Source organism: Dermacentor andersoni, chromosome 1 (genome assembly GCF_023375885.2).
Source record: "Dermacentor andersoni chromosome 1, qqDerAnde1_hic_scaffold, whole genome shotgun sequence".
In the NCBI taxonomy this organism is placed as follows: domain Eukaryota; kingdom Metazoa; phylum Arthropoda; class Arachnida; order Ixodida; family Ixodidae; genus Dermacentor; species Dermacentor andersoni.
This window is the reverse complement of record NC_092814.1, coordinates 222655089-222667670: the sequence shown is the minus strand read 5'-3', so window position 1 is coordinate 222667670 and position 12582 is coordinate 222655089. Positions and strand designations below refer to the sequence as shown.

The following is a 12582-nucleotide window of genomic DNA, read 5'->3' as shown; positions in this document are numbered from 1 at the left end:
AGCACGTCTTGTATGTACAAGACAAACGATTCAGTAGAAGACTGAACTCGGGTAGCAAGCTCTTTTTTAGCAGCCAGCTGCTGACCGGTGGGATTTCCAAAGAGGCCGAGCTTCTCCTTGAAAGCATCCCAGCTAGAGATCTCATCCTCATGTGTCCAGAACCAGACACGAGGAGTTCCGCCTAAGTAGAATAGGACATTGGCTAGCATAATGGTAGGGTCCCAGCGGTTGTTTTGGCTAACACACTCATACAGATTGAGCCAGTCCTCAACGTCGACATTACCTTGGCCGGAGAATATGGCAGGATTGCGGGGATTGGTAACGGTAACGTACGCTGTTGTCGGGGTCACATGAATAGAAGGAGATGAGGTGTCACCGGGAGCCATGGCGGAAAGCAGGACGGTGCGGCCACTGCGGAGCTCCGTGGCGAGGACGGGGAATGGCACCCTCCACCAAAATGTTACGTGAACAAAGGATTAAGACTGGAGACTATTTACAAAGTATATTTACAAAAGGTAACTGCAGCGCTAGCCAGTTCAGCCGTCCGCATTTGCAACTGGGCACGGACATAGCTGAAAGTGAAGTTTTATGATGCATGGGGATTTTCCAACTGCCTGTTTCCTCCATCTTTATTTCCTTCTGCACTATGCCGAGCCAGCACGTACATGGCATAGCGGGACAAATACCACTTCATCACTATATACACAATTGACACGCAAATCCAGCAAGTGAAAGCTCTTGGCCACGCTAGTCACTTGCAAGCAATACAGTCTGTGGGCGTGCACTTAATTAAGGCCCCTGTGTATGTGTCCGAAATGCATCTGGCTGATAGACCTCGAACCCAGCAGCCACTGCCTAGGCATCGCAGGTGCAGTTTAGAGCCAGCACTCAGCTACTGGTGTTCTTGGGTTTTATGTGCCAAAACCACAATTTGATTATGAGGCATGCCATAGTGGGGGACTCCGGATTAATTTTGGCCACCAGGGGATCTTTAATGTGTCACCAATGCATGGGACATGGGTGTTTTTGCATTTTGCTCCCATCAAAATGGCTGCCATGGCACTCAGCTACTCCAGACAAGTGTGGCTTCTGTACATGGAAGTTAAACAAAGCTTGTACTGATTTCGTCATTTTATCACCTTTAATATGAAATGAATGGAACCTAATAGCACAAATAACTCAACCTATTACAATGCAGCTCTTAGGCACTCGTTCCTGCGGCGAGCACCGGCGTTCCGGGCATAATTGAGCGAAACAGCACAGCGAAAGATGACAGCGAACACGGCGTGCAGCGGGGGATGAAAAAAGCGGCAAGAAGGAAGAGGCGCAAGGAGGTAAGTGGAGAGGGGTGCTGCGGAACCATAAGGCGGAAAGCAAAACAGGGTATTGTGAAAGCATGAGAAGAAAAGCATAGTGCAGCAACAGTGGCTACGAGACGGCGCCAGAGTAGCGCATGTCCATTGGGAGGTTTGTTGGCGGTGGCTTCTGTGAATCGTGCCCACGTGTGTCACCCATGTGCTAGTCCCACGCGCTGGCTCCACGATCTCCACATTAGCGAAGCAGTAGCGCCACATTCTCTCCGTTTGCAACGTGCAGCACGAGACCGATTGTCCACGATAGCAAATAAATCGCGGAATGAAAACACGTATAGAGCAGCACTCAAATTTTGCATTAGGGAGTATTGTAATCGTCAGTTAATTTTTTTCTTTTCTGCTTATAGCATGTGTCGCATGTCTTCAGGAGCAGGCTCCAATGATGCAACACAGAGGCCTAATCTCAGCACAATGCAATGTGTCATTGCATGTAAAACTTTTGAAAGAATCATTTTTATCTATAGCAAAAGTTGACCTATGTTATCAGAGAGTGGTACTTGATTTCCAAGATTAGCGATGATTTTAGTTTATGTCAATCTGAGGTAGCCCTGGTAAAGCTTCCCGATTTCTACCGGCACCACTGGACCACAGAGGGCTTAAACAGCCTCGGGCTTCCAGTAGGAACATTAACCTCTAAGTCCATATTTAAGATGCATTCAGCTAAAGAGAAAGAAAAAAAAAAAGGTGTTAAGTTATGTCAGGGACATGGTTTTATATGTACAGTGTGATCCACTCTTAAAGGGAACACTCTAATGTGCGGCTCTCACTCTGCTGATGCTGTAGCTGCGTCTGCTGAAGCTACATCAATGCACTGACACAGGTATGTGGAAAGATACCAGTGCCACCAAGCAAAAATAATCTGCTGTGAGGACAGGTAGTGGCACACTTGCCAGCAGGAAAAATTTGCATGTGCTCTACACTGAAGAATTCCCTTTAACAAAGGACTGCCCTGTACAGCAGCTAACTGATTTTGCAGACACGAAAAAGACTGAACATGTCTGAGTCAGGCAGTCAAAAACTCAAGGGAACAAGTAAACTCGCTACTTTTTACAGTGCAACCAAAATAATAAGCACATTAATAAGATTCAGATTAGTGTTTGACTCTAGTGCAATAATAGCTCACTTAAAATTTTTTTACAGTCGTACATTTCATGGTGGCAGGTAGTGCAAAATTAATGGGGAAACAGGAAAAATGAAACACGAAGCACAAGCACTATGGATTCATACCTACTAGCCCACTCAAGTTGCAAGCATTTCATGTTCACTTCGCTGCATTGTCATCTGTGACGCTGCCAAATGCAGATGCGCGAGACCTTGAGTGTGCGTTACTGGCAGTTATGTTTAAAGAATTCACTTTGGAGGGATTTCCCTATACAGTAAAACCTCGTTAAACTGTACCCGCTTAAACAGTAGTTTCGTTTTAAAAGTAGTAAAGTCAAATCCCCGACTCAGCGGCCATTGAACATAATGTGTTTCGTATCCGCATAAACCGTACCAGCTTATTGCGTAGGCATCAGTTAAAACATAGCGTTTAAACTTTTCATCGCGCAAACACGGCGCTGCGCCGTCTCCATCGGGCGGCCCGGCAGAACAGCACGCCTCAGAGATCGGAACAACGGCCTCCAAGCGCCCTGTGCGTTTGTGCGTGAAGCCACATCAACATCAACATCATTTCGATGCAGTGCCAGAGAGCGTTATGGCGCCGTGCAAGCGAGGACTCATGTCGTTCCGAAGCTTGGGTAAAAAAGACGCCGGGTGCTCAGCAGGGGTAGCACACTCCCAAGTTCAATAAATGGCCACAGAGGGCGAAAAAATCGACCGCGCGCCGCTGCTAACAAAGCCAGCGTAGTAGAATCACTTCGGGATGCTTACGTTAGTTCCAACATTTCCCGGTAGAGGCGTCATAATAAGCGCAATTTTATCTTACAAACTTTCTCTTACAATTACCGAAGCATTTTTGTTACATAAAAGACAGGGCAAAATTATCATTGCTAACTAGATATTGTACTCTTTGTTCGTAAGTTTATTGCTTCTTCGTCATTATAAATGCAAATAGCATTCAGCATCATCGATCTTTCAAGTGACCTCTGGCCTGGATTTAAAATTTTTACCGGTATTTTGAAGTGCACGGCGGCACGGATTCATTCGTTCGTACACTCAGAATGGTTGCTTCTTTGTTTCTAAAACTAGTTTCTTGTGCTTCGATGTCTCGCATTATTTAACTTGGGGTGAAGTTACGTGTTTGCAAGCGGACATGTAAGCCCGGAAGTTGGGTTTCGGTCGTGAGCCTTTCGGAACACGTCTGCATCAAAACAGGAGCTGGATTTTGCTGTGGCTGACAACGACAATAACAGTGAGTCGTTTAACACCGCTGCTTGAATCGTTACATAATATCCGTCTCATTACCTTCCAGGCAGGCACAAGTTAATGAACTAGATCCTGCATTACATATGGGCAGTCAGGATCTCAGTAAACCTTTACTTGCGAGGCTGTCGTTATACACACACAACCAGGAAAGAAAGAGCGATATCGGAACGCACGTCTCATTTTTCATCTTATTGTAGCCGTGCTCGTAGGTGACTGAGTAGCCTTATCAATATACATATTAAACTTTTTTTTCGAGTCCACCGGCAACTTCTTTCGTCCACAAAACCGAATAATCCTTTGGTAAAATGAAGTGAAAGTACAGAATTTAATGTATTAAACAGTTGCAAGCATGATAATTCACCCATATTTCGTACTTGTTGGTTCCAAATGTTCTAGCTGTTCAGTTATGTTTACCGTAGGGCATTTATTTTTGCAGTAGTGAAGCGGTGCATCACGTTCGTGCACAAAAATAATGCATCAGTTCTAATAGCTTCATGACTTTCATGCATTTGCCTGTGGAACCAGCAGTGTGATCTCTTCTAGTGCATAAATGGACATACAAATGTTCTCATTTGTGATCTTAATAATACTTAAGCTGTTGACATGCATTGTAGTTAGGCAGACATCAATTTTATGGACAATAGCAATATTTATTTAACATGCTGCTTAAGCACCCCAGAACAGACAGTGTACATTTGCATGTGTTCTGTAGTCGCAAACCATTACAATATATATATGTCACACCTTTTTGCATTTCATATTGCAAAACTTTGCTTTTTCAATTTCTGATTCGGTCAAAATTTCTGTTCCAGACATGCAGTAATGAGGACGGCACCAGTATAAAGCAACACACTCAATGCACTAAACAGAAGCTGCTGCCTGCTACAACAAGTCATTGTGTGGACGTTGGCTACTACTGCAAGGTAAAGAACACATGGTTCAGAAATAAATATGTTTGATATATGCTGTATTGGCTTGCTGTTTGCAGCAGATATGAATGTTTGTTCATATTTATGGTTCAGTATAATTGGTTCGAACATAAAAGAAAACACACATGAGTTTGGCTAATCTGTGCTGTATCTCATGTGTCACCGTTCTGCCCCAACACAGTCTATGCCAAGCACATCTTGGTCATCACAGGAGCTCCTATCTGCACCAACAGGAAGGGGCTCGAGCCGAATTTGCAAGGCTTTTACACCACGAACAAAGAAGCGCATGCAGAAGAATATGGATGCGATATCAAGTCTGCAGAGGACTGTGTCAAGACTGAAAAGAGCTTCAGCCACCATTTCACCAGCACGGACATTTGGCTGAATCATCCAGGTAACTCAAAAAAGGACTTTCTAGAAATTCTTCGTCTTCAGATGCACCTGCAACATCTGACCAAGCACGGACGACGCTGGCCAAAAGATAGAGTTCCGTCAGTTTGCCCTTAATCAGCTTCCTAGCCATGTCAATTCCGTTTGTGCCAAGTGTAATTTTTCTTCTATAAATGCAAGCTTTTTCATTGCCCATTTTTGTTAGAGATCATTCATCCTTATCCAAACATAAAGGTCAACCGATTCTTCGCTGATACTTAATACCAGTCACTGTCTAGTGACTGGTATCTTCTAGTGTATGTTGTCATGCACAATTCCTCTCCTGAAAGAGCTGATGCAGCATCGGCATGTGTCTTGCATTAACCTATGCACCATTTTACTTTTCTTGATGTTTTTAGCCTTCAATGCTTGCAGAGCAGAGTGGCTTCTCTCTTGAATGCAAGCTTTCTCATTTTCCATATTCCTAGTCTCGTTGATGATTGCTCTTCTTCCTCAATAGCCTGGGTCTTTGCGCAAGCTACACTGAAGTGATTGATTGCAGAATCTGGTTTTGCTGCCCCACTTGGTTGTGGTAACGGTGTTACATTTCTCAGATGTGGGGGCTTGGTCGGTTGCACTGGGAAGCAGTCTCTCGAAGTAAGCATTTGCTCCTGCAGTCTGCACAGCGCCATAGACTCCCAATTTACACACACCGTGATTCTTGCTCCCCGTTCGTTCTTACCTTCTGCAGCCATGGGCAAATTGTGCTTGTGGCCTTTATCGGCCATGATTTGTGGTGAATGGAGACCAGAATATGTGCTTACATGGTCGGACGTGCATGAAGTTGGGTGGAAAGGCCCACAAAAGTGGCTGATGAAGATGGTGCCCACGAAAGCGACTTGTCCATATTGAGACAATGTGGGACACCAAGTGTGAGCCACACATTAGCGGCCTCCGAAAGAAAAGAAACGTGCAGGTTGGAAAGGAGTGAATGCTAAAATGATGGGTAGTCCATGTCGCTGTGTAGGCTGCGGCAGCAGATGCTTGCGTCACCCGATTGCTTCGCACTGCAAGTTGCTCATCTTTAACAGCAACTGTCGCTGCAAACAGGTGGGACACCCTGTCCAATCTGTTTCTGCTGCTGGTTGTCGCTCGTTACTAGACCACCACGTGCGACGAAGGCAGGCACTACGCCTGTAGGTAGGCGGCTGAATGTACCCTAAGAGACCCGTGTATGTGAATGCTCACGGTTGACATATGGTTCGTAGCCAATGTATAATGTATTGTATAATGTAATGTAGGGCAAGCACGGCGCGTACCAGCGTACGCGACGGGCAAAAAATGGCCATATTAGATTTTGCTCTTAAAAAAAAAAAGTGCACTTCCGCTTCCGGATTGAGCAACGTCATCTGGCGTCCACCTAAGTAAGTTCCGCTGCTTATTTTCGAACCACTGCGGAAGGTACAGTTTCCCTTCTCTAAGTTGGTTCTTTATTCTATGTGCTCAGCATAGAAGAAAAATTGGACATCGTCCGTGCTATCAAACGTGACATGAAGAAGTCGGCGCTGACACGCAACAGGGATCTGCTGTTGACTACAGTGTGTGGCATTTGGAATGCGAAGAAGTTGCTCGGCAGCGCTGCTGCGACCGCGAAGATATGTCGGCTACGAGGTTCGACTTTTCGCCATCGTTACCTGTGTTGTTGCCGAAGTGTCGACTAGCGACAATGACGAGGACGACACGGAAAGCGATAGCACGGGCGATTCAGGCCCGACAGTGGCATAAGATGCGCGTTACGTTAGCCTCATGAATGCAATCGTCGCGACGACAATAGGGGCGCAATAATGTAACTCTATTCCAAATGAAACTTATTCCAAACTCCGGCACCCGGCAATGAAAAAGGCGCCCCCGGGACTTCTGCAGCACTACTGTGCACGTGCACGGCGAATACGTAACACCAACGAGGAATCTGCCATGCGAGTGTTTGCTGAGAAGAGGGGGCTGGCTGAAAAGCTGGCACGCAGCTTCAGTAAGTTTGAGGCCGCTGTCGTCGTCGTGCTAGGCCGCCACGGCATCAAACGAAAATAACGCTTTTGTCGCGTGAAGTGAATAAATACTGCATGTTTTTTCCCCTTTCATCGCACTATCTCTGAGTTCCGTTTTCGACAGGTAAAAGGGGGCGATCTCATGCTATTCGGTTAAACAGTACTACCGTTTAGTACGTACCTTTCCCGAGCTCCGACCAACTACGGTTTAATGAGGTTTCACTGTATAGGCTTTCTTTCATGGAACCTGAGGGGGGGGGGGGGGTATTCTGTAAGAGTCCACCTAGTGGACTGTCCATTTCGGCTGCTTCTGATTGGATGCAGTTGTACAGCGAGGTGTATACAAGTGGCCCTAGCCAATCAGGAACGACCGAAATGGACAGTCCACTAGCTGGACTCTTACAGAATACCTCCCCTGGTAACCCCTCTAAAACTGTCAGTTATAGCCATGCTCGCCTATACTAAATTTCTGCTGGCTCACCAAGCATGAACGCCATGTCTAAAGAATGCAGCGTGAAATGAGACCTTAACTCTTTGAGGTTCAATGACGTAAATATACGATGCCGCGAAAAAGTCCAAAATGGTTGATGCCGTATATTTACGGCGCCGTCTGTACGTTTAAAATGCGCGCCAATTTCCTTTTTCTTTCTTGGCATGTGCTGCCACTATGTGGGAATACATGGAATTTTATTCTCGTGCCTCCCTCTCGGTTTTCGTTGCATGGTTTGTTTTAGAGCTAGTTTGCTCCGGCGCATACTACCACTCGCGCATTGGCACGCGCACGTGTGGGCAGCGGTTTGGGTTTTGTTCCGCGAGCGGTTTCGGCTTCTTGCGCTCGCAAAACTGGTGGCTATTTCGTTACTAATTGCTCAAAGGGCGACCGCCTGCTTCTCGCTCGTTTAGTGCTCACAGGGGTGTGCATAGGAAGGATGCCACCGTGCATGCATTTCCTTTTGTTTTCTTTTTTTAGAGACTCGCAAAAACGAATTGCTTCTGGTTGGCGATAAGATGAAGATTGTCACACGTTTTTCTTTTTTGACGGGCACACAACCACAGTTTTCCTGAGTGCGCTCACCTACGCAGTTTGATTACGCTATGGATGTAAATATTAGTGTAAGAGCAACATTTGACACTTGCGAAATATTCTAGCGTGCACGTTTTCTAAGCCTTACGTGTTTAAGAATGCATAAAATTTTTAATTCTTATAAGCTTATTTCCGTTTTTTATTGTTGTTACTCATGAATAAACAGTACATATATACCAACGCAAAACATTTTTTTTCTCCCTTTATGGTCACCCTAGAAAAATTACAGTAAATTTTTTTTGAAATAGGTCCCTCAGAAGAATTGGAATCTGCAACTAAAAAAATTGACCCTGGGCGATCGCATATGGTGAAAAAAATAGACCCTCAAAGGGTTAATAGAGTCAGTAAAGCTTGCATTCTTGCATGTATCTTTACTACTGGATAAGCCACTTTTAACTTCCCACATGACTGCACCATTTAAATTACACTACTGCTTTGCTGTCCCAGAAAGCTAGCACACAAATAATTTTTTTTTTTTTTGCTTGGTTGACCAATGCCTTCAATATTACAACTCAGTAGCCAAATCAGACTTGGAAAGCTGAAAATACGCCTTGCCAATGAAAGATGGTATGGGAAATAACTTGAATTATAGCAACTTTTCCATGGCTGCTACACCTGTGACATTGTGCACGCAGGTTATGTACAAAAAATCACGCAAGATACAGCATGAAATCTGAAATTTTGCCTGCCCGTCTACGCTGGTTCTTAGGGGTACAGGCAGTGTCATGGAAAAGCCTAAATGATGGGGCAGCTCTGAAAAACTGCTTGGCAAGTGCATGCACAGGAGACATCCCTCAGAATAGCTGCTTGTGGCACATTCTAAGGCATTTTACAAAAAGAGAATGAGAGAGCGTGCCTTGAACATGGTGTTGTACAATCCATCTACCATGGCTAGGTAGCAGAGAAAGGGCCGGTAGACAGCGAATTCGCGGGGAACTGCGTCGGCAAGTGCTGAGCCGCCTTGTGGGCTCAGATGTCGTGCATGTGCCAGTACCACCATACGTCGCACCAGAGCAACACGGCCACACCGCCACCGGTTATGGGACCACACTGCCAGGGCCATGGTTGTCCAGTAGCACGGGCCCTCACTCTGTGGTATGCAAGAAAGAGGTTTTCAGAACACTGTCAACTTGCAGCAATCAGCAATCAACTTTGTACTGAAAGGAACTGTTCAGCAGAGGCTTATTTTCAGGAATACACGAGGTAGAAAACAACATACAAAATAAAGCAAGCACTGGGTCTTGACTGTTTTCAGTCCTTGTTTTAATTCCAATCCACAAATGGGATAGATATTACATCTTTGAAAAAGCCGCAGGCAAAGCGGGAGCTGGCTATCCAAAAACCCTTGCAATATTGCTAATTTATTACTTGTGGATTCAGACGCCCCTTAAAATAAGTAGGGAGAGGAAAGGGAATGAACAGCACAGGACAGAAAAAGCAATACAAGTTGAACATTGTGAATGACATTGCGATGGAGATAAAACTTAGTACAATTAATTCTGCTGAAACCCACAAGGTGAAAGGAAAACCCAGAGGGAACCTAGGTGAAGGCCAACTATGGCATTCATGGTGACAAGACGTGTTATATGGTCAGTAGGATTGTATTTCTCCTTTCCAACTGTGAGATATTTGAAGCCATTCTCTTTATATTTCTTTTCTGTGTTGCTGGGTCACATTCAATATCGCATTTCTTCAGCTTCATATAAAGTAAACAAACATGTTCTGCCTCAGCCACTGCTGTTTTTGCATAGTCCAGCTAGTTCGGTTGATTATATTGCTTTGAGAACTTAAATGCCAGCTCACTTTCAACGTGGCATTTGAATACCTGAATTCTCTACTGTCAGGCAAAGAGCAAGCATCTATCGTACATGACGTGGTCCACTGAACGATGTGTACAGCATGCTGCACTTAGCTAATGTTGAATGTCACGGTTGAATGTAGCATTCCCTGTTGTGCTATGCACATTTCAATGCAGCGTGGTTTGACATTTTGGTCCTGTCACCAAAGCTTCAACAAGGTGGTATTAGTTTACATAGTTGTTACAGGCACTTGATATAGTGGAACCCGCCAAGGTGGTTTAGTGGCTATGGTGTTGCGCTGCTAAGCACGAGGTCGCGGGATCAAATCCCAGCCACGGCGGCTGCATTTCGATGGGGATGAAGTGCAAAAACGACCGTGTCCTGTACATTGGGGCACGTTAAAGATCCCCTAGTGGGCAAAATTAGTCCGGAGTCCCCCACTACAGTGTGCCTCATAATCAAATTGTGGTTTTGGCATGTAAAACCGAAGAATTCGTTCATTGATATAGTGGACCTTTGGCATGCATGCTACAGTTAAACCTCAATATAGACCCTTTTCATAGTGATCGCACAGGTGCCGCCATGTTTGATCATGTGGTGATGCGTCCATTGGTTGCCTCCGCTGCCTTCTTGTTTACAATGGATGTGCATGATGCCGGTGCAGCTCAGCAAACCTCTGTTTTGGCAGATATCGTAGTTGGTGACTGGGTGGATGACATGAAGCTTTGCTCGCAGCTTTAGAGGACATGTAAGTGCTTTCTGAGCTCATTACACTTTGTTGAAACATTGTGAGCAGCGTATACAGTGCTAGTACTAGAAGAAAGTCTTGAACTATATACCAAGCTGTCCAAACTTTTTGCATCTGAATTAAATCAGAATTATAGCGTCTCTTGCTCTTCATTTTTGTTATTTTCCAATCACTTTGAAGTAGTGGCTTGTTATATTTCTGACTCGGTAATGTTCATCAGTGCGTTTGCTATGTGATTGTTTATTTTCTGCTTAACTGCTTGGGGGTGTGATCAGTCGAAGTTAATTTTTCTTTCCATGCACAATTAAGGCTTGGAACGTAGATGTTTCATACTTTGTATTAGCTTGAACCAAATACATGTTATCACTAGTCACTCGCTTATTTTGTGGACCATCACAAAATGTTCAGCTTCGAACATTCATGCGCTGTCGGTGTAGTTGTCACCCACGCTTCAGTGCATTGATTCCATTCACTTACTCTTGATACTTGAGCGATAATAGAGTAGGCATAAGTTTGAGAGTGTGTTGGGGTGGATGTGTGTAGGTAATGTGCGAGGAACTTACTATGCCAGGAAACTGCGCTACTCGTTCGTCACTGTAAAGCGAGTGGTACTCACTCTTACCAACGTTATGAAATTGAAGTCCTTTCTCTGTAGGTTAGAGATACAACATTGGCAGACGAGTGAATTTTTTTATTCTTGAGGAAAGCCACGCATCGCAAAAGGCAGGTTGGCGCAGGTCTCCTTTTCTAGCACTGTGCATGGCTGTCAATGTGACTGAACGCACATGCAGCCCGAGCGCCGTGTTTTAGGTGTAATCTGACATGTGTGCAAAGACTGGGTGAGCTGAGATGACTAGGCATCGTGCACTGTCTTCCCATGAGTTTAGTACTGGAGGCTGCATGATCCTGAGTATCGGAGATACATTTAAGGCAGGGACAGAAGAAGCATTTGTTCCCCACTGCTGGTGCTTTTCATGACAGCATTGTGCCACTGCAGGCAATACTATCAGCTACAGGAGTGAAGTGGATGTAAAAACGTGGCTGGCTTTGCTGCGTACCGCCAATGTGACAATATTGTCGACACTACATGAAACCGCACCTTTCGTTGCCGACTCTCAAATTCTACAAAATGAATGTCTTATTGCAATTATATAGACACTTCAAGTGCATTTCTGCCATTGCCGTGATGTTCCTTATAAAGTCCAAACACGACATTGTCGCCACACGCCGTACGCTGTATGTGCGAGCGAAAGCTTGTGAGAGTCAACCAATGATCGCGGCTCAACTTCGCACACGCTGTGGGGACGCGCGACTCTCGCGCGTCCCCTGATGTTTTTCCCGCATAGCGCATCCCCTGATATGCTGTTTTCCCACACGGCTCGTGTGGCCTGGCGCCCGCGGCGGTCGGGTGGTACAAGCGCGGTGCGAGAGATGGCGCGACTGTCGCGGCGGGGTTACTCGGGCGCCGAGGGACAAGGCGCTGGCTCTTTCCCGGCAGGTCGGGGGGACAGCGGGGACGTCCCGCGCGCCGCCGACCCATGCTTCTGCGAGACCGCCTCGCGTGGCCGCCTTGGAACGCGCCACCGTCCGCGTGACCGTACACGCGAATGACCAGGCGTTGGGATCCAGCATGGGGCGAACATATTCGCTCGCCATGCGGTCGCGGTAAGTCGGACTTCTAGATTTGTCGCGCGCCCATCGGCATGTTTTGGGGATAGCAACTCGGCTAGCAGGCATTGATCTATGAAAGGTGCAATAAATGCCCTTGTGATTGTTTGCACTACTGTGTTGTCGTTCCTTTGTCCCAAGAGTACGGAGGAGAACCCCGTATCTCCCCACATCTGGCTGCCCAACGTGGACCTCTTGGC

General features: G+C 45.9%; 1 protein-coding gene across 3 annotated transcripts in view; it reads right to left on the bottom strand.

Annotated features, from left to right (window-relative positions):
- The window catches only part of poe (E3 ubiquitin-protein ligase-like protein poe), a 590397-nt gene that overhangs the window by 16215 nt on the left and 561600 nt on the right, over positions 1-12582 (bottom strand). For all 3 annotated transcript variants that reach the window (XM_055063706.1, XM_055063707.1, XM_055063708.1), the window contains one exon: positions 9024-9257. In XM_055063706.1, the coding sequence (XP_054919681.1) occupies positions 9024-9257 (234 nt within the window). The remainder of the gene's footprint in view (positions 1-9023; positions 9258-12582) is intronic.